Source organism: Plasmodium inui (genome assembly GCF_000524495.1).
Source record: "Plasmodium inui San Antonio 1 unplaced genomic scaffold supercont1.9, whole genome shotgun sequence".
Classification (NCBI taxonomy): domain Eukaryota; phylum Apicomplexa; class Aconoidasida; order Haemosporida; family Plasmodiidae; genus Plasmodium; species Plasmodium inui.
In genome coordinates, this window is record NW_008481843.1 from 887302 (window position 1) to 909279 (window position 21978).

General features: G+C 43.1%; 6 protein-coding genes across 6 annotated transcripts; 2 read left to right on the forward strand and 4 right to left on the reverse strand.

Annotated features, from left to right (window-relative positions):
* Positions 1-447: 447 nt before the first annotated feature.
* Positions 448-4335, forward strand: C922_02692 (leucyl-tRNA synthetase; the record flags this gene model as incomplete). The annotated part of the gene is made up of 1 exon (XM_008818291.1): positions 448-4335. One exon carries the CDS (start codon positions 448-450, stop codon positions 4333-4335), a length of 3888 nt encoding a protein of 1295 aa, XP_008816513.1.
* A 133-nt stretch (positions 4336-4468) lies between these two features.
* C922_02693 (hypothetical protein) lies at positions 4469-6574 on the reverse strand (the record flags this gene model as incomplete). The annotated part of the gene is made up of 1 exon (XM_008818292.1): positions 4469-6574. One exon carries the CDS (start codon positions 6572-6574, stop codon positions 4469-4471), a length of 2106 nt encoding a protein of 701 aa, XP_008816514.1.
* Positions 6575-8395: 1821 nt separating this feature from the next.
* On the reverse strand, positions 8396-9757 carry C922_02694 (preprotein translocase subunit YidC; the record flags this gene model as incomplete). The annotated part of the gene is made up of 1 exon (XM_008818293.1): positions 8396-9757. One exon carries the CDS (start codon positions 9755-9757, stop codon positions 8396-8398), a length of 1362 nt encoding a protein of 453 aa, XP_008816515.1.
* A 1213-nt stretch (positions 9758-10970) lies between these two features.
* Positions 10971-12173, reverse strand: C922_02695 (translation initiation factor eIF-2B subunit alpha; the record flags this gene model as incomplete). The annotated part of the gene is made up of 2 exons (XM_008818294.1): positions 10971-11654; positions 11976-12173. 2 exons carry the CDS (start codon positions 12171-12173, stop codon positions 10971-10973), a joined length of 882 nt encoding a protein of 293 aa, XP_008816516.1.
* A 2622-nt stretch (positions 12174-14795) lies between these two features.
* C922_02696 (hypothetical protein) lies at positions 14796-16901 on the reverse strand (the record flags this gene model as incomplete). Its single annotated transcript, XM_008818295.1, has 4 exons — positions 14796-16060; positions 16297-16374; positions 16613-16726; positions 16859-16901. 4 exons carry the CDS (start codon positions 16899-16901, stop codon positions 14796-14798), a joined length of 1500 nt encoding a protein of 499 aa, XP_008816517.1.
* A 2001-nt stretch (positions 16902-18902) lies between these two features.
* Positions 18903-21964, forward strand: C922_02697 (hypothetical protein; the record flags this gene model as incomplete). Its single annotated transcript, XM_008818296.1, has 1 exon — positions 18903-21964. A coding segment is annotated over one exon (3060 nt), but the record flags the coding sequence as incomplete, so codon positions are not given.
* Between the last annotated feature and the right edge of the window lie 14 nt (positions 21965-21978).

Sequence of the window (21978 nt, forward strand, 5' to 3'; positions counted from 1 at the left end):
ACATATATCATTTGGCAAGCATTTTACCAAACGGGTAACCTTCCAACTGGTGAGAACATGACGGGATAATTTTTTTTCTTTTTTCTTTTATAGATAAGAAAATGGTAATAAATGTTCTGCCGTTCCATTTCGGTTAGTTTACACCATTATGCAGTACTACACTGATGAGAAGAGAAAAGAAAAGAAAAAAAAAAAGAGGTACTTCGGTTCTTCCATTCATTATAGCCATTTGCTTCTTTTAGCCCATCTGCGCATGGTGGCCAGGGGAGAGGCTTACCATTCTTCTTGCATATCGCTTTATTTATTGCCATTATTTCCGTTGTTAGCGGGCACGCCTCCCTCACATAGCCGTTTACTCGACAATTACGTACCTTTCGTTAGGACAGCGGTATCTATCATGCCCGTGGTATGCCATTCAGCTGGGCACTCACCCTTTTCTCGTGTTACATGTTCGTCTGTGAAACAACTCACCATGTGTTTGCAGTGAGGAGTGTAAGCGTCGGTTGTGGGGTTAGAAGTAGGAGTGGCCGTTGCCAGATTAGAAGTGCATGTGGCGGTTGCCCGGTTAGAAGTGCACGTGGTGACTGGGTATTTTCCTTCCTGCAGCCGAGTGGATGCGATTCGGGGAGGGGGAGGCGCGACACCAAGCTGGGGGCGTACAATTTTCGGGCGATCGAGCGTAAGTGGCAAGTCGTGTGGAATTCGAAGCGGCTTCTGGATAGGGACTTCGCGCGTTTCAACAGGCGTTCTCGGGGAAGCAGCAAATTTGAGGGAGGCGATGGAAACAGGGAAGGTGAGACACGCGATGGAAGCTATGATAGGGGCAGATATGAATGGGATCAGCGGGGGAAACTCGCCAGGCGGAAGTTCTACATCCTGGACATGTTCCCCTACCCGTCGGCGCAGGGCCTGCACATGGGGCACATCTTGTGCTTCACCATAACGGATGTTCTGGCGAAGTTCAAGCGAATGACAAACCACTGCGTCTTCCACCCCATCGGATGGGATAGCTTCGGACTGCCCTGCGATAGGATGTCCATGAAGCTGAAAGTGGACCCCAGAAAAATCATCCAAAGGAATATAGTCAATTTTAAAAAGCAGCTACTGAAGATGGGCTTCCTCTTCAACTGGGGACACGAAATTAACACATCGGATGAAAGATTTTACAAGTGGACACAATGGATCGTCATTCAAATGTATTTAAGAGGCCTGGGTTATAAAAAAACGTCTTATGTTAATTGGTCTAACGAAATTAAGTGTGTAATCTCAAATGACGAGATGAAGAATGAAGCAAACGTGAAAGGATTAAAAGTAACAAAAAGGAAGCTGCTGCAGTGGTATCTTAGGATCACGACGTACGCCACGAGACTCATTGAAGATCTGAAGGACATCGATTGGCCGGAGAAGATCAAACAAATGCAAATTAACTGGGTAGGAAAGAAAACAGGCATCATCCTAAAGGCTAGAGTTATCCCTATCGGTGAGTGGACAACTGGGGACCTCTTTTGCACTCCTTCGGATTGTTTCCCTTCACATGTTCTTTACGATAGCATTTACGCCAATGATGGGATGACTCTCCTTTTTAATTATTTATACCATGGGGAAGGGGCTACTTACGACTTCTTCGATTCGTTTGTTCGATCCGGGGCGGAAAAGTACCCCATTCCAGCGGGCGACAAGAAAATGGAACGCCTCCTCCACGACGAGGACGCTGTGCAAAATGCGCTAAGGGGGATCAAGCCAAGGGAACATACAGTGGGGTTGCCGCCAAACAGGAGGGAGAAAAAACATATGCTCACGTTCGACAAGGATAGCAAAGATAATGAAGGCGATTCCTACGTGAACATATTTCTAAACGAAAAGGAGGCCATCTTCCAAGGGGACAAATTATTAGTCAGTGTCAATCACCCGAACATCGATCAGATAGTGAATAGGAACGAATCTTTACTAACCTTCGTGAACACAGCAGTTAGGCAGAACGACACGGAGAGGTTAACGAATGAACGGATCCTCTTCACAGGCTCTGTTATTTATATTCCCATAATAGGGAAGTACATCCCTATATACGTTTGTACCTATATATTAGAGAACAATGGGCATTTGCTATTCGTTAAAAGGGGGAGCAGAGAGCAAGTGGAAGAAGCTTCAAAAGGGGAAGACTTCCTTCACACGTTGTTGTCCTCATCCAAGTATAGCAAAAGGTACGTTGTGTACAATGTGAAGGATTGGTTATTTTCGAGGCAGAGGTACTGGGGCGAGCCCTTTCCTTTTCTCTTCCCAGTGAAAAGCAAAGAACAGAGGGGACAGCCAAATGGGAAGGAGTCTCCCCCCGAGGGAGACAACACACCCGATGTAAACAACCAACTGAAGAGATACCCAAATGTGGAGATTAGAAAGGTGTCCAATTCGCCCCTTAGTGAGATCTACATAGACGACATCCCTGTGCATTTACCAAAGTTCCACAAAAGAATATACGAATTGGGTTCGAATACACACAATGAAGGATCTCCCTCCGTTTTGTCCAGATTTAAAAAGTGGGTTTTCCAAAGGAGAGAAAACACCCTCTATAAGAGAGAATGTGACATCATGCCCCAGTGGGCAGGTTCCAGCTGGTATTACTTAAGATACTTGGACTCAAAGAATACAAATCGCATTTTTAACAAAGAGATGGTAGATTTGTGGATGCCTGTGGATCTATACGTCGGGGGAAGTGAGCATGCTGTGTTGCATCTTCTCTACGCCAGGTTCTTTCACAAATTTCTGTATGACCTTAAGCTGGTTAGCCATAAGGAGCCCTTCCAGAAGCTCTTCAACCAGGGCCTCCTATTGAGCGCCACTTCGTTCTTTGCCTACACGACGTTGGGCGGGAAGTTGGTTAGTTATGCCGCGGTGAGGGGGGAAGAGGCAGACGGGAATAATACCGAGCAGGATGGGGGGACACTTCAGGGGGAGGGCTCTTTCCAGGAAAGCAGCACGAAGAGTACCCCTGGGGAAGATGCCCTCACGGGTGGCAGTAGCGAACAGCCCTTATCCGATCATCCGTTCGTATCTGAAAGGCCAAATTGTGCCACTGAAACGGCGTTGCGAGGAATGGTACCAAGCACAGATGGGAAGTATAGAAAGTATCAAATTCCAGAGGAGCTGGTAATGCAAAGAGAGGGAAAATATTATTTGAAGGACGCCCCCCACGTGGAAGTAAAAGCCAACTATGAGAAGATGTCCAAGTCTAAAGGAAACACAGTCAACCCGAACGATATCGTGAAAAAGTATGGGTCCGATTGTCTCCGACTGTACATCCTATTCTTAGGACCTATAGATCAGAACAAGAGATGGGACCTCAAAGGAATAAAAGGGACCTTTAAATTCTTAACCAATTTGTACACCCTGTTTGTGAAGGATGTAAAAGTCCGTCCCTTGGGGGGGAACAAGAGACAAGGAGAGTGTAGCGCCACTACGCAGATTGACTTAGGAAGAGTTCCCCACAAAGGTGGCGATAATTTTGTGGAATCTCCCCGCGACAGTACAAGCGACCATATAATTTGCACCAAGTGCAGGAAAAAAAAACGAAACAAGCAGATGATTCTCCAATTTGAGATGATTAAAAGTGGAGGGAGCGACGATGAAAGAGAATTCTACCCCGGAAAGAAAAAAGGAGCAATAAAACGTAATATGAACTTGCTATGGAGTCAAGACCACTCATGCAAAGAGCTATCAGACGTGATTGTAAAAAAAAAGGGACATGAAATTGAACGGGGCAAGAAAGAAAGGGCAAATTTTTACATTAACAAAATAACTGGATGTTTAAAGAGCATGAAGCTGAACACAGCTGTCTCCTTCTTCATGATGTTCTTTAACGAAATTAAAAAGTGGGACTACATCCCGTTGAAGATCTTTCTGATCCTTGTTAAGTTGCTGTTCCCCTTCTGTCCTCACATCTGCGAGGAATTCTGGTTTTTCTACTTGAAGAAATACAAACCGGATAGAAAGCATATTTGTTACTTCTGCAATTCTAGCCTCATGTACTTCGCACGCTGGCCATCCTTGTTCCGGTTGGAGGCGCCACGGGTGGGAAGGATCTCCATCCGGCTGAATAACCGCCACGTAACCTTCATGGAGGTTACGTCGGGAAGCGGTTTGGGGGAGTTGCAAAGTTTAGAGAGTTGTCGGCATTCGGAACGCCCCACAGATGACGAACCGTCGAAACGGTCACAAAGCATCATTCGTGAGGCCACAAATAGGATAACGGATCGAATCGAAAAAGAGAAGAAAAGGGGAAAACGACTCGTCAATGTTGTGTATATTCCGAACAGAGTCGTAAATTTTGTCTTCAAATGAGGAACGGCAGATGTGGGAAGCAGTACATATCGGGCAAGGGGGACATCGAAGAGGTGTGCTCGCTTCGGCTCTGCGAAGAAAGGATAGAGTTTTCCGCTCGCTTCCCCCCTTGGCAGGACTCCTCAACAAAGCACTATGTACCACCCCCTACCTCGGATGTCTCCTCGAGTGTCTCCTCGGGGACCTCCTCGAGTTCCTCCCCCGATTTTGTTTTTGTTGCCTTTTTTTTTGTAATTCTATTGAGTTTCACCTCTGCCTCTTTCAGCTGCCTTTCGAGAGTCCTCTCTGTGCCACTTTCATTGTACACAGATTTTTTTAAAGATTCCATTTGGTTCTTTATAGCTTGGCATATTAACTCTAGCAACTCTAATTCTGTTTTTTTTATAAAATTGTTGTAACATGGACACGATTCTTTGTCTCTTAAGTCATATGCCTTTCCAGTTGCGTCTCGAAACACCCCCGGGAAGGCAGAGATTTCATATACCTTTCTAAATCCTTCTTTGTTAATGTCTTCTTCATCTTCGTACTCTTCCAGGGGGACTAACCTCAGCTTCCTTTTGGTTAACTCTGGCTCATAATTGAAGTCAGGCGTTGGCCAGTTCGGTAGGACATACCACCAGCGAATGAGTAGCTGTGCGACGAGCTTTTCCTTTGGGGTCCGATTGTGCGGGTCAAACGTGCCTATAACAATGGAATCTGTTTCGATGTCGTTGCTTTGACTCAGGCTGTTTTCGAGGTCGTCACTACTGTGCCTGCGTTTTAGTTTTTGTTTATATTTGCGGGTGACGTGGTCTCTCCTTTTGGCGCGGTCACTCCGTTTGTTGCCTTTCTTTATCCTTTTCGCGACTACGCCCTTTTGTCGCCCCTCCTTGGTGCCCGTTTTCTTCGCAGCTTTGGTGCTTTTTTTTTTTTTTTTGCCTTTATCTTTTTTTGATTTTTTTTTTTTCAGAGCGCTTCCCTTCCCGTTTGGGGCAGCGTGCGTTTTAGACGATGTATGCGTTTTAGACGATGCATGAACATTTGAAGATACCTTCTCTTTCGAAGGCGCATTCTTTTTCTTTGTCGTTGTACTACTTTTAACTATTACTACATTTGCGCTGCCTTTACCTTTCCCTATCAGCTGCTTGGTCTCATTGTTATGTACGCCGTTATTCTGAGCCCTGCCACTGTCACCAGTGCTGGAGATTGTCTGCACCAGCCCGCCGTGACTATTAGTACTACTGCCTAGCGCCCTTTGGGGCGAATTCGTTTGATTTTTTAGTTTACTTTTTACAAGGATGGGTTCTTCCGAATCGCAGCTGGATGTGCTGTCGTCGTCTGCTGAAGAGTCACTTCCTTCCCCTTCGCCATCACTGATTCTTGTCTTTCTGGTGACCTTTTCATTTAAACGGCGCGCAGCGTCTTTTTTTGAAGTCTGCTGGCTTTTACTGCTTTGGAACTCGTCACTACCAGCGTTGCTTCTAATAAGGTTGATTAAATATTCGTCATCGCTACTTGCATCTGACTCAGGATCGGCGTCCTTGTTTTTGTTTGAACTTTTCATGTCCCCATTGATGCGGGAACGTTTAATATTTTTTACTTTCTCTGCCCCTTCGTGTGTCTGGCGCTGCTTTAGAATTGCGCCACCAATTTTGGCGACAGCGTCCCCGCCACTTGTTCCCGTCGTGTCTCCCATTTTGACGCGCACTTTTGTGTGATCAATGTTCAGCGTTTTCAGCAGTGGAACGTCGTCCCCCTCGCTGCTTCTGTCGCTCATGATGGTGACGTGCTCTCGAAGCGATTCGAATGGACGTTTTGGGGACTGTCTCTCTCCGCCTTCGTCCAGACTTTCCCCCAAACTTCTACCCCTGCTTCTGTTCCCATGTCCGTCTCCCTTTTGTTTTTCCCTCTCCTCTGCACTTTCTCCGCCACCCTCACTCCCTCTCATGGGGTTTAAGCCTATGTCACTCATCCGCTTGCTCAGATATTTCCTAATTATTTTATCTTCCACGTCCGCGCTGGTACTATCCTTGGGCCCATTGTTACTATCAGGATTATTGGAGCTGGTCGTTTCACCCCCTTCAGACTTATGTCTACTAGTGTCATTCCTCCCTGCGTTCACCCCATCCTCATCATGGGGTATTTTGCTCCTTCCCTCCTTTTCCAGGAAATTGTTTGTCCTATTGGCATCGTAGGAGTGACTTTCCTGTTCGGTGGGATTTTCCAGCGACTCACAAGTTGAGCTTTCGACTTTTTTCATTTTTAACTTGACTTAAACATGCTTCGAATTTTTTGGATAATTTGGTACGCAGGAATGCGGCATGGGTGGGGGAAGTTACGGTGAGGTTGCGGTGAGGTTGCAACGTAGACGCGGGGGAGATGGACAAGCCAAATCTGTATATTCACGCGATGTACCCCTCAGCTGCGGTAACGTTAAAGGGATCGACTTTGAATTTTTCTATGCGCATACAGAGGTTGTGTAACCATTATATCGTGACCACGGCAGAAATACAGCGGGGGATCCCAGTTGGAAAAGTTGTTCCGCCTAGGGTTGTCAAAAAATGCGCATGTAAGAAGAATCAATTCAACATGTAAGAATGAACGGCGTCTCTTTTATGGATTCACTTTTCCGATTTCAAGGGAAAAGGAGGCAAGAGAAAGTGGAGCGGGGGAAAAAAAAAGAAAAAGAACAAATAACAAAAAAAGCAAAAAAGGCAAAGAAGAAAGAAAAAAAAGAACAAAAAGGACAAAGAAAAAGGGGCAGAAAAAAAAGTCAGCGCTTCCCCATACATGCAAAACACCATGGACGCGTTACAAGGAGATGTTTCCTTCTGTTCCTCTTGAGGCCAAAAGTGACGAGTTAAGGCCCAATTGGAAACGGGAGAGAAATAAAAATTGGGAACATATATGCGGATACAAGAGAAAGGAAAAAAAAACTTCAGTTCCTAGGAACAGACCAGCAGATAGGGCCGACAGGGAAACGGTAAAAAACGGGCAGAAAAAGGCAAATTAAGAAAAAGGTAGGGAAATAAAAATCCAAAGGCGAATTCGATCGAAAAGGGAAAGATGATGTTAATTCTGTGCATACAATGAAAAAGAAAAAAAAAAAAGTGAAAGTTTTTTCTTTTTTTTTTCAAAGTGTGGGGAGATACAGGAAGGGAGCAAGAGTGAGTAGAAGGGAGGAACAAAATAATTGCATGAAGGGAAAAGTGAAGCGAGCGCGATGGGATCGTGAGGTAAAGCAAAGCAGAGGCAACCCCTCCGTTAAACAATCCGTCAAATCGAATCTCCCATTCGTTTTCCCACTTTTTCCCTAGCGGGCGAGAATCTCGAATGTGTGTTATACAGTGCCCCTGCGTCTTAGCCGCACATTTTTATTTTCCCCTTTTTGAAAAAAAAAAGAAAAAAAAAACAATTCAAGAAAATCGAGAAATTAAAGAAATCCCTAGTTAAGCAGCTCCAATGTGTACTACGCAATGAGGAGATACTTTCCATTTTTTCCCTTTCATTGGGATTTAAAGAAAAAAAATTGCAATTGTAGTTCCGTCCCGTCTAGGATTCATTCATACACGTCTTTGTGTACGTGCGTAGGTGTGTCCCTACCTATATTCCCCAACGTTACTCACATGTATTTTTATTTTCGTATTGTTTTTCCCGTGCCATCCGATCGACCGGTGGAATGTCCCTTCTAGCAGTGCAGTTTCTACTCAGAATGAATTAAGGCTATTTTTAAAAGAAAAAAATCCCTTAAAAGGTATCGATGAGCTTTTAAGAAGAAAAGCATTCTATGTTTAAACAAAAAAAAAAGTCAGATAAAAAATAGAAAAAAAAATGAAAAATAAATGTCAAAATGAAACAATTCACGAGCTTCAAAAGGAGGAGGTGGCAGGGTCAATGTGAAGAGATACCCACTTAGCACACAAGTGATGCTTAGGCAACATCTGTGGGGGGGGCAAAAATACACCGGGCACCACAGCTCTTTAGTGAAGGTGGGTGCGCATGCATATCTTCCCTATTCCTATAAAATGTTGGGTATTTTCTCGCCACGTCTTTCTCCTGCCAGGGGTGTGAGTGCCACTCCTTAGGTGAACTTACCCTTTACAAAGTCGTCCATGTGAATGCCCTTTTTGCGCCTCGAATCCCATTGATTCTTCCCTCCCGCGTCGGCTTGAAAGGACAGCCCCCTGGAGTATAACGGAGGCAGATCCAGAAACCTCTCAATAACTTTTATCTTACAAATTTGGGTCGTAAGTAATTGAAAAAAGGTGTTCGTGATCAAATAAATGAGTAACCCCGATGGCATGGATTTAAAAAAAAATAAAGATGATATATAAAATAGTCTCATGGCTAGCTTTGACACTTGTTTCATTTTTTTTTGAAATTCGCTCTCATCTCCGGAGAGCGAACTAGACTTGCTATTGCTTAGTGCTTTGTCAATCAATGCTGTTAATTCATTATTTGATAATAGCAGGAGGGAGGACAGCAGAGGTAGTATAAAATACGGGTCAGGTAAAGAAAGACTGTCTAACCATAGGGGAGATTCAAAAGTAAATTCTTTAAACACTTCAGGATAGGATGCCATTTTTTTCATAGAGAAATAAAATATAAAGAATAAAGGGGTTTGAAAAAATGCCATCAGGATAATGGATTTTGGGATTAAAGATATCCCATGAGTATTTCTAATGTTGAGGATTTTTTTTTTAAATTCAAGTGCCATTTTTATATTTCCATCTTGTGCATTACTTTTTAATTTATTTGTTAATTCCTTTATTAGTGGGTTTAATATTTTTTGTTTTCTTCTGTCTCGTTCTGCCGATACTGTTAATGGTAAAATAATCATCCTCATGAATGACGTCGTCGCTACGATCGAAGTCATCCAAGAACAATCGAACATAATTTTTGTGTAATTTAGTAATTCGTAAACGAGTTCGACATACCAGGAAGATTCATAGTTGTCTACATCCTGCTGCATATTAGCTTTGCATTTTTCTATGATGAAATGGGTGTAGGGGATGATTTCATCGTTTGTAACTTCCCCTGGGGGGTCATCCCCCAGTGTCTCTTCATTTTTGTTGCTTTTGACCCATTCGAGGTTTTTTTCTTTCCCCGTATCTTCACTTCCGCATGTTTTTTCCCTATCCGGCGGGGAGGAGGCGACCGATTTGTCTCCTGTGTCCCATTGGCTGTATCCCTTTGGATTGGCTCCATCACAGCTAGCGACGATGTTCGGTAGGTGAATAAAATTTCTAACATGGACAAAATACGCCCACCTCGTAGCAGCACTCACACCTTTTGCTGCTTTCTCGCATGTGCGATTATGCCCATAAGTTATGGCGCAGTCATGTTTCCCTCTTTTGAAAAAGTTGCTACAAAAAAATATATTTTGAGAGCTTCTCTTTAATATTCCATTGTGCAGCTTAATTTGTGAGTGGGTGAAGCTCATATTATTGAAAAGGGGCGAATGGGTAAAGGGTAACGAAGCGGGGAGAAGAGCGTTAAAAAGAAGAAGCTACATACTTGCTCCTTTGCAAATCATGGCAGCTCTGCGCGGAAAAAATGGAAATAGAACAAATATGTTCCCTTTTGAAAAGAAAGGGGATGCTATCGTATATGTATATTTAGGCAGTTCCATTTTATGCATGTTTTTTTTTCTTTACCGACTTGTTCGTACTATTTGGCTGGATTTTTTTTTTTTTTGGCTAATTGCGCATGGAATGAAGAAGTAGCACTGCAAGGTGGGAGTGTTGCGCCTCCTTAAAAATGGAGAAGCACACCTGCACCCTTCGGAGAGGTGTGGAGGGCGCTCCCATTTTGTGAACTTTTCGCACATTTTTCAGCGCACCATGGGGAGGCGAAAGGGAAATATCGGAAACAAGCGCAGGGAAAGGCATTAAAGTTGTCGTAAAAGAGGACCGCCGACCACGAGGGTCTGTGTGTGTACCTCCCCCCAAATTAAGCTTCAATCCGGACGAAGCAAGAAAGATGCGCCCCCATATATGTAGCACAACAGGGAAGTAAAATAATGCACACATTTGGCCAAAAAAAAAAGAAAAAAAAAAAATAATAGCACAACATGGTAACGCCACATTGTGTGGGGTAAAACCCACTGCAGTGCAGAAATTGCTATGTATTGCATTGAATTCCACGCAGATGCATAAAACGTCGCAACAGGCTATTTTAAGGGGCCAAGTCTCTTCTCCCTTAAATGCATGTCGAATGGAGCATCAATTCGCCATAACGATACGCACAATGTGTTGTGAGTGAAAAAGGAGGGGAAAAACAAACTGGGAAGACACTTTTGTAAAAATTAATTTTTTTTTTGAAGAAAAAGGGGAAATGTGGCAAGCACTAATGGGAAACAAATTAAAAAAAGGAGAAATGAAAAAATACATAAAAAAGGTTCCATCCCCGTAATGATCGCTAAAAAGACTACTTCGGTGCGAGCAAAAAGGGTGGACGTAAAACTCGGGAACGAAAATCAAACAAAAAGTGATTCAATATGCCACGTAGGACAAATAGCGGAGAGTGTAATTCCTCCCAAAAAAGGGGCACACGTATGAAGCGCCCCAGCGTATATATGTAAAACATCCAATTCGGTGTGATAGACGTAAGCAACACTGGGCAATCTCGTCTATTTCAAAAGAGCACGCCAAACCTCAGTAAACATCGTTGATGTACAATTTGTTCAGTTCGTACGAAATTGCAGATGGAGGGAAAATTCCAATGTCCGTATAAAAAAGAGTAATAAAATGGTGAGGAAGAAATTCATACAAATTTCTACCTTCGCTAGCTGTATTTTCCGTACAATACGAGTAAAATTCCTGGGCAGAATTTCTTATTTTTTCAATTTTTAAAAATTTATACGCTTCACAAGTGACATAAAATTCTTTTTTATTTGATGAACACAATTGGGCTAGCTGTCTAATACCTTTCTTGTTAATAATTCCTCCATTGTCGATTACGAGTTCTGTTCCTATGACCACAAAATCGATTGTGCTTAATACATCCTTAACATCGTCAAGGTTAATTTTGGTTACTTGAATATGCTCCCTCTGCAGATCTTCAACAAACTTATCGTCGAATTTTTTGTCCTTCTTTAAGTAGTCATTACAGATATGTTCTGTGCAGGTAAAATACACACTCACGTGCTTCATTTGATTCTTTACAACATTGAGTAGCAAGCTTTTTACGCATTCGGAGTTGCTGTACGTTAGGATGATCGTCTTTTTATTGGTGAACATGATATTGCTGCTATTCCCTATGGCCCTTAAACTCTGTTTAACGTTTTCTGAGAATTCCTGGGCGCTGCTGGAGATGAGGTTCTTCAGGTTGGGGAAGTTCTTTCGGGGGGAAGATGGCGGGAAAAGGAATGTAGGCGCTGACGGGCATGCAGGATAGGTACACACTTAGGTATACACATAGGTAGACACATAGGCGTGTGCCCACGCGGGGGTATTAAATGATCAATCGGGGGAGTTCCCCAGATGTGCCGCTTCAGACGAGCTCTCTCAAAAGATTCCTTATGCATATAAAGCAGCATATACAGGGCTGCACACAGCAGAAGACACAGCATGAGACACAGCAGCAGACACAATGGCAGACACAGACTCGGACGCAAACGCACGTGTGTATGCCTCCCAACGCGCGCCGAACGTTCTTACATTTTCATTGTGGGTGTACTTTTTCACCGCAAAGTGTAGGTAGATGTCGCTGGAAGACAGAATGGGGTATATGGTCATCCTTTTCGAGTGGGGCATAGATAAAATCTCCCTTTGTGTTTTTTCCTTTTTTACGAAACTTTTTAGTTTTCCATTAGCGTCATTTAAGTTAACCAAGAATTCGAAGTTGGTCTTTGTCATGTTGCTCTGTAGGACTCTGCGATGTGTGTGCGTGGAAGGGAGGGTTCACAAATAGTCCTTCATATAGGTACGCATGTATACAGGCGCGTGTTGTGGCTAAAAAGATACGCGCGCTACTCGAGCAGGAGCAAAATGTGCTATCTACCACATGGCCTATTTATTGCATTTTTTTGGAGTGCATTATTTTTGCATTTCCTTTTTTTTATACGCGATCAGGTTCCCATTTGGGTTTGTGACTCTCGTCGTGTTGTCTGTGTGTAATTTGCTCCCCATTCCTGTTTCCACTTCTCGTGTTAACGGTTACGCGCTTGCATCGTAGTTCCCTCAGCGCGGTGTTAATGTGGTTGTGGGAAGCTAAGTGATCGGCTTTTGTGCTTTTTTTTTGGCGCTTTGCCAATTTTTTTTTTCCCCTCCGCGTGTTTCATTATTTTCTCCTTTTCATTTTTCGTTTTTTTTCCTTCTCGGTCACTTTTCGGTCTTACTGGGCTATGGCCTTCATGGCCGCTATGTGCATCTCATCCTTGTCTTCAAAGTAGTGCCTTTTGAACGCGCGCACGACTGCGTGGGGGTGAGAAATAATTAGACGCATAAAATGCTATGTTGTTTTAGGGGCAATAAGGATGGTTTGAAGGATGGCGTGTAAAACGTATGTTACGTAGAATCTTCCGTTCTAAAAATAGAACTGTTGACCGCACGAACAAGCCATATGTTGTAAAAGAAAAAAAAAGTGTCAACGTCTAACCACAACAGGTACATGTACATACCTTCATGCTCCTCAGGCGTGTCGCCTTCCTCATTCGACTGTTCACAATGCTCCATTGTAAAAGCAGTTATTTGGTTTTCACAAAAGGGGGAGGACAAAAATCAATTCCGGATGAACTCCTCTTTTGTGAAAATATTCGTAATTCGCTTGTATTTCATATTTAGCTAAGATATTATCTTTTATCTTTTTTTTTTTTTTTTTTTGAGCTGTGGAGGTACTTTTTTGGCACTTGGAACGGGGAAGAAGCGCTTATGCTTCGTTTGGCTGGTTAGTTTTGCGAGTTTTCAATTTTGCGCAGTTTTCCTTTTTGTGAAGTTTTCCTTTTTGTGAAGTTTTCATTTTTGTGAAAGTGACGAACGGAATTATGAACCTTTTCAGGTAGCTTTTAAAACTTGGATGGGATACAGCAAAAAACGTGTTAAAAAAAAAAATACATACATAGGAGAGAGAAACCGGAATTGCCATGTGAACATATACAAATATGACGCTCTACGAAAGGTGAACTTTCTCTTCGAGCAGCCTTGGTCAATTTTAATCTTTCTGCCATTTACCAATTCGCAGTTTGAAGGATGACGATCTTTTTTTTCCTTCCCTGTCTGTTTGTGTTTTTCGCCAAAAGGGGTGTTTCACAATGCTGTTACACAACGCTTGAGGAATGTACAAAGAGGAGCGCAAAAGAGTTGCAATTTGACCCAGATGGCTTAGCGTGAAAAATATGCAACGCAAATTGGTAAGGTTTAGCCATTTTTAAAAATGAGAAGAATGACAAGCGCTTCTTTTTTCTCACTTATTCCTTTTAATTGCATCGTGGGGATAAAAAAAAAAAAAAAGTCATAAGAAGTGACCCCCCTTGTGTATAGCTTTCCAGCCCCACTTAAAGACACAACAGTTTTTGTATTTTCCCCATTTAGGGGCAAACGAAATTGTCTTTTATTTTTTTCTTTTTTTCATGAAATAGTAGTACATTTTTATTTACGACGTGAAATCCTTTTGGTGTCTTCGAAGAAAGGGTGAAAATAAAAAGGGGAAAAATAAATCAAATAAAGGGGGCCAAATGTGCCCATTAAAGGGGGGAAAAGTTTTTAAGCAAAAATGACTTCTCCTTTTTTGGGAAAAATTCGGGTGCCATTTAGCCGTAGTCAAATTGCACACACTGCGGTCGCTTTACATCTCATGTAAATAAACTGACCTCAAGGCGTCCTTCCATTTGACCGACTCTCCGGAAACAGGCCACCTCAGGTGCCGGGTTGTTTCATTATCGAAATGGAAACAAAATAATGTCTCTGGTTTATCTTAAAGGGGTGATAGTGGTACCAGTACCCCCACAAAGGAAAAAAAAAAAGAAAAAGAAAAAAAATGAACGTGCAATGAATAGCAACCCAAATTTTTGATCTAAAAAAAATAAAATAAAATAAAAGAACAGGCTTTTCGAACGGTTGGGAGAATGTAGCGCCCACGGGATTCGCAGCAAAGGGGTAACCAAATGGGGGGCTTCTCTCTCCCCTTTGAACTACCCACAAAAAAGAGACGGGTGTTTACGTGCGATAGGATGCTATCGCCGAGGCACCCCACCTATAGTAGGTCCACCCACATTAGCACACACATCTTGCAACGAAGTGTGTCCTCAAAGTTTCACTAAAAAAAGAGTGATATGCACAGGAGGACCATCAACACATGGTCACAAAAAAATATAGAACTGATTTTAACTCCACTTGGGGTTAATGAGTGCGCTTCTTTTTTCTGGGAAAATACTGGGGGGTGGTCTTCCGTTGATTTGGGTGGGATTTCCTTGGCAAGGCCACGATGGGTAGTACATCGTCCACATCGCAACCTCTTCACCGCCACTTCTTCACCTCGCGTCAGAACTGCTCGAGGGTGGTCCCCATCCGGAGATCGCGAGAAAGGCACGTCTCCTCGTCCGTGTCGGAGTTATCGGGGGACACAGCGTGTGTCGTTTGGTATGTGACGTAGGGATTAGGCAAACAGGGGGTCTTCTGTACATCCTTGGGGGGTTCGTTGAAAACGGGGAAAAGGTATAAAAAGAGGATGGGGATGACATTCGTGAGGCAGCAAATGATTATCATGAGGGGAAGATTTTTAAAATTTCTAGAAGTAATATGAAGCCCATAAGTTAGGAAAGATGAAAGGAAGGAACTAGTAATGACGGCCAAATTGTTGGCAGATAAAAAGAGAGAATAAATGGTGGACTCGAAACCTTTAGGAATAATACGTGAGCATTTGACTAAAATAGGCATCGTTTGAAACTCCGCAATGAATTCTATCAGGACAGTGTCCGTAATGATAAATAGACTGTTGGGAAGGTAGAGAAACAGGTTCAGCTTCTTTACAACAATTAGAGGTAGCAAACAGAGCGGAGTTATAATAATTGTGGAGTAAAGAATCAATTTCGCCACGTCGATTGTACTGAATAGAAACATATAGGATAGAATGGCTAGTAAGCTAGCCAAAGATTGAAACATAGCCATTTTCCCCAATAAATCAGGACTGAAATTTAATTCATTCGTCATATAAAAAAATAAAGTGCTTCCACATGATGGCATAGACATGAGGAGGAAGATAAAAATGAGAAAATTTTTAACGTGTGGGATTTTCAGCATGTCATAGATGCACTTTACTTGATCCTTCATAGAACATTTTTTGTAAGTCCTTTTTTCCTTCGTGAAAAAGGAAGATGCTAATACAAGGAGAGGTAGAAAAGCCCCAATAAGAAATATATGCTGCTTGGTCATCACTGATAGGAGGTACCCAGATAGGTAGGACATTATTGCAAAGCTTAATTTTCTGAATCCAAAGAAGACGGACACATTCTGGGCTGAGCATTTCACTGTGCCCTTTCGGCTAGAAGTGACCACTTGTGCTTCTCCTATGACGTTACATAGGGAACTCCCAAAGAAGTATAGCATTAGAAGACCCACTGTCACGGTAATGTTCGTGTGTTTTATCGACCCCAACGCGAGCAGTGAGAGGATGCATAGCATGGACCCAACGAACAGGTAGTACTTTCTTCGGAAACCCCAGATGGGGAAGCTGTCCGAGATGATTGCCCAGAGGAGCTTGATAGACCAGGGGAGCTTTATAAGGCTCAGGATCACGCTGAGGGTTGCTGCGTGGGAGTGAAGTGGAAGGTGAGGTGAAGTGGAAGGGGACGCTGTCAACAGACACTATGCTCATGTGGGGGTCTCTCCAGAAGGTCTCCTCAAATCAGCACGCGGTCTTTATTTGTGAACCATTGGCTGATTATCGCACACGTGTGTAGGCGTCCCATCACACATATGGATATAATACAAAATGGTGTGTAGAGAGAAATGTGCCCACGAATTGGCATGCGCATGCACCTACCCGGGTGCACCTTGTAGTTGTCCTTGAAGAGATACAAAATGGAGAGGTTGCAGAGAACCTCGACTCCCTGCAGCATGGCTGGGTGGAAGGGGAGAAAGGTTTGGGGGGTGTATCACGGGAGGAGTGATTGGAATGTGTATCAGGGGAGAAGCGATTGGAGTGTGTATCAGGGGAGCAACAAGTGGAGTGTTTATCAGAGCTGCAATTGGGGTGTGTGTCAGGGGAGCGTTAAGGGGGCGGGAAGATGGCCCCTTTAAGAAAGCGGAACGTGCAACTAGGGCGCCCTGGGGGCATGGGACAGCAGTGCCTGACAAACCTATAAGACTTGAGGAGACTTTGTTGTATATGGAGTCGTCCTCTGGATCCTCTTCATCGTTTATAATTTTTTCGATCAAGTAGCTGTTCTCCGTGAGGGAGCCGGAGGACTCAACTGAAGGGGGGGGCGATGAGAAATATGGCAGCTTTGCAGTTTGGCAATTTCGCAGCTTCGGGAGGGGGCACCCGATGGGGCAGTCCACACGCGCACACATATATATAGACGCGTCCTCGTGTTCGGACGTACTCGTTAAGGTGCTACAAGTTTCGTAGCTTGTGTGCTTTTTCATCGTGCGAAGAATGAGCAGGTGGAAGGAACAGTGTTCTATCTCGAGGGCAATTGGGCTGATGTTTTCCCAACAAATCCTTGCAACAAGGCGTTTTTAGCGGAGGAAGTAAATACAACCATTCATCATAAGGTTAAAATGGAAGCGACTGCGCGGAGTGACTTTAATGACGTAACAAAAAAGGGGAACATAACAGCACGGTGAAGAAACACACAAAAAAAGGTGTCCTCCAAATTGGTGACTAATGAGGAGTGTTTAAGATTCGACTGGAAGGACAGGTTCTGTGGTGCAGGTGTTGCGTCGAGCTGAGAAGACAACGCTTCACGGATGCAGCATTGAGATGACCCGTTGGAAAATAAAAAAGGAGCAACGCCGATAAAAGAAGATAGAAAAAAAAAAAATATACGACCTGTAAATTTACATATGTGTATATGCAGATGTGTACCCTCACCCGTGTGGCGGTCTTTAATTTTCTCAATGCGGGGAATCCAACGCAGTGGAAGAATAAGCAGCGGGGAAAAGAAACACTAACGTAGCGGATAACAAAGTGGAATAAAATTTTTCCTGATTGTCCAATCGATGGGAGGAGGTGTGTGTGTCACGGAAGGGACCAGTTATTAAGCGATGAAGCCTCAGTTGGATGAAATACGAAGGGACAATTCGCGAAAATGAAAATTTTTTAAGTAGCAAAGGTTTTCCTGTCGAACTGATCAGTGTAAACAGAAATGCACACAGCACACGAAGTGCAAGGGCGGAATGTGTGATGTTTCCAGTAAAGCAATTTTTTTTTTCTTCCCGCCGTAGGTAAATTTAAAATGTGCAAGTTGTTATGAATAAGTGGGGACAAATTGGACCTTTTTGCAAACATCATTTTGGTTCTTCCTTTTTTTTTTTCTTTTTTTCCTAAATGAAGATACTAAATGGGAAATGTATTCCCCTGTTGAGTGACAAAAAAGGGGGGGAGCAAAAAGCAATTTGTAAAAACTACCCCATCCATTAATCAGAAAAAAAAAAAAAAAATGTGCAAATTGGGAAGGTGCATATCTTCCTCCTGCTTTACCGTCTGCATCCTGACCCCCTCTATTGGTTTGCGGGACGGCAGCTACAAAGTTGATTTGCTTCTTCGTTCGTTAAGAACGTTTGGGGGGATCAACACAGTGTAGACGTTCGAAATGGTGATCGTTAGGCTGGGTCGTGCTGTGGCATGCTTCGCGATGCTTCACCCAGCTGTGCTGTTTTTTTCCCCCCCCCAAGTGTGGAAACTCCTTCGAATGGCGAAGCCGGGATAGGGGCAACCAAAGTTGCACGCACGCCACATGGACTCTGTTGTCTTCTTCATTTTCCCCTTTTACAAAATTGGCGAAATGGCCCACATCCCATTCTTCACATGTGGCTTGAGGAGGTATGTGAGAAGGTTTTCCTTGACAGGGGGAAGAGGCGTCTTGGCGTCACTAGAGTGTGACCAAAATTGTTTCCACGTATAATGTGTGCGCTTGGGGGGGGTGACGAGGAGGAAAAAATCATCGAAGGAAAGGAACATTTTCTCCGCTCACCAATGTAGAAGTGTCTAATTGTGTGGTGGGTGCATAGATGTGTGTACACATGTAGACATGATTGTATGGCCTCTTTTCATAAGGGCGACCTCTGAAGGGAGCGGGGCGGAAGGCTGTTCCCATGGGGAAAAGGACTTACCTTTCTGAGGGGAGTAGCAAAATTGGGGAATGCAAATGGGGGGGAAAAAATTATCCCTCAAGGAGGGGCAATCTTCCGCGTCGGTATGCTGCTGTGCGGAATGTATATGTGGAACCTCTTTCGCGAAAAAAAAAAAAAAAATCTGCATTTGCGCACGCGGCGCAGCGCATTTCAGCCCAGGAAGACAAAGGTGTTGAAACGAAGCGAAAGGCCAGTTCCATTTCAAAGCAACGTTTTGTGTCACCTTGTTGTGCGAGAGTGCAAGGGGGGAGACCCTTTTTCTCGTATGCCCTCTTTTGCGAAACATCCACAATGATGAAAAAGGAGAAAGCGAAAAAAGGAAGCAGCGATGTTGTGAAAAAGGGGAAAGGGAAGGTGGGTAATCCACTGGGCCATTCGGCAAAGGAGGATAACAATGGATATGCAGCCACGAGAGAGATCCCCCTGGAGGGGGAAATATCCTCGATTGGGGATATCCCGAAAAGGGAAACCAGCAACATGAGTGTGGAAGGGGATCCCGCCCCCCAAACGGTAAGTACCCCTGCCAATGGAGAATCCACTTCGGAGGGGGGGAAGCAGATCCTCGGAGAAAGCCCAGAATACCACAGATATTACGAATACGACAAATACGACGAATCCTACGAAGCAGAAACATTGCGGGGGGAAGAGGAAGAGGACATGAGCGACATATCGACGGACGAAATGCTGAGCGGCATGGAAAGTGACACGGACATGTCGGAGGAAATAAAGCAGTTTACCTCAGAAGGAAAACTCATTTATAAGCATTTTTATAATGACGAGATCAGTGCGTTGTCGCAGGAAATACAAGAGAAGGAAAAGATGCTGGAAGAAGTTAATAAGACAGTATGGAACTTAAAAAATAGATTCCTCAAATTGGAAAAACACATCAAAAGCAAAAAGAAGGCAATGACAAAAAAAAAGAAAATAGTGGAGGAGAAGAAAAAAACCCAAGAAGAAGAAAGTGGAGCTTGTCTAAATATCCAAGCGAAGAATCAGTTTTTAAGAAAACAAAATGAGAAGCTAAAATATGAGAGAGAGAAAAACAATGAAAAGATCATAAAGACACAAAACGACTTGATAGAGTGTGATAACAGCATAGAAGAAATGAAAGAAAAATTAATCGACAAGGAAAAGGAACTGAAAGAATGGACTCTCCAGATTGAGAAGCTCCAAAAGGAAGAATTCGAAGTGGAGAAGTTCGCCCTGTCCCAAGACAAGGAAATTGAAAATTTGAGCTACAAATTGGAGAAGCTAAATCTGGAGAGAGTAGAACAGGAAAGAAAAGTCAACACAATGAAGACAAAGAATATGCAGCTACACATGGAGTTACAAGCAAAGATGAAAGAAAATGAACAAATGGAAGAAGAAAGAAAAAAACTTCGAACCAAGTGGAAGTGTGTTGTGGATACTATAAATAACAGAGATCAGACGATTTTCAAATTTGAAGAGGAGTTCATCAAATATACAAAGAAAAGAGAAAAACTGACGCATAAATGTAAGGGGATAAATGAACACATCGAAACGCAGAAGGGAAAGAATCACCAACTCAGTGACCAACTAAAAAGGGAAGAAACGAACTTAAACAGAATGAAGAAAGAAGAGAGAAAAGTTCAAGAAGAACTGAAGAAGGCACATGAAGAGAGGAATATCCTTCTCAAAGATTTGGAATGCGAAAAAATCACAGCCAGGGAAAAACTAGAAGAGAAAAATAACCTCCAAGTTAGCCTAACCGAGCTGGGAAAGACACTACATAAGCTAGTCCAATCATTTGAAGAGTCCAGGAGAGAATACACCAAGGAGGAACTAAACAGCGTAGAGAAGAACCAACTTATCAAGTCAAGTGAGCAGATACTAATGGAACAGAATGGAAAGCTAACCAAGCTGAATGGAAAAATAAAAATGCTGGATGAAGAAAAATTTAAATTGCAGGAAAATTTACAGAAAAGCAAAAACGAATACAGCATCTTGGAAGCAGATATGGTTGGGACACAAATAAAAATTAAGCAAATGAAAAGTAACATAAAAAAGATGGAACAAGAATTGGAAAGGCAAAAGGAGATTCTCTACAATTTTGATTTCCAAACACAGGTACTAACGAAGAAACTTAATGTCGCTTCCGGGATTAGCACCTTTGAAAAAAAAAAAAAAAGTCAGAAAAAAATAGACACTCTGGAAAAGGAGTTCACCAGGTATGAAGAAATATACAACACCCTTAACAACGAAATGAAACGGATCAGTGTGGAGCTGAAGAATATAAAAACTCAGCAGATGTGCATGAAGGAAGAGAAGGGAAACATTTTGCACGATACAGAAAAACTGGAGCTTGAAATTAAATCCCTAGAAAACACCGTCATTGCCCAAAATAAAGAAAAAGAAAATGTCATGCTTATCGAAATGAACCTAAAAATCGAGTTAGACAAAATGAAGGAAATTTTTTCCAACAATTTAAATAGCTTAAATCTTTTGAAAAGAGAAAAAAAAGAAAATGTCCAAAATGAAAAGCTAAACGAACAAGACATTAATGCACACGTCGACTCGCTCAAAGTCATCGTAAAAAATCTGAGCGACGAATTGCATAAGCTAAATCTGCAAGTGCATGACAAAAAAAGTAGGTGCAACAATTTGGAGCTCAAGTTGGACGCTATAAATGTCCGCTACGGGGAGGAGGAGCAGCATCAGAGGCGGGATCAGCAGCAGCGGGAGAAGGACGAGGCTAGCCGACCCGATCAGCCCAACCAACCCGACGCTCAAGACAACAAACACACTCACTACAAAATAAAAACAGAAGAAGACATTTCCAAATTGAAGCAGGAGATAGGGACTCTAGATTCACATATCGAAAAAGAAGACCAGCAGGTGGAGAAGTTCCAGAAGACGCTGAACGAGATCATTCAGACAAACAAAGCCTTCAGCGATAACATAAAATGCATCGACCCGCAGTACAAAGATCTTTTAAAAAAAAAAAACAAATTAAACAAAAAGTGCAACCAAATTAAGGAGGACATTGCCTCCATAGAGAAGGACATAAGTCAGTACAAAAAAAAAATCAACGGCGTGGAAAACGAGCTGAAGTGTGTCCTCACGGATGCCAAAAGTGTGGAAGATAAAGTCACCGCTTTGAGGGAAAATAGCCGTAAAATGGAAGGAACCATTAACGACATCTTCGTCAAAATCGAGAGGGTCTCCAATCAGCTGCGCGCCATCGTCGGCACCAAGAAGAAGCCGATGAGCAGTCAGTTGGACGAGGCCCGGAGCGACGACGATGGGAAGGATGTTCCAACGGGCGGAAGCGCAAACCACGGCGCCGAGCAAGTCCCACTGGAAAAGCGAGTCTTCAAGCAAATACAAATGGAGTCCCTAAAGGAGA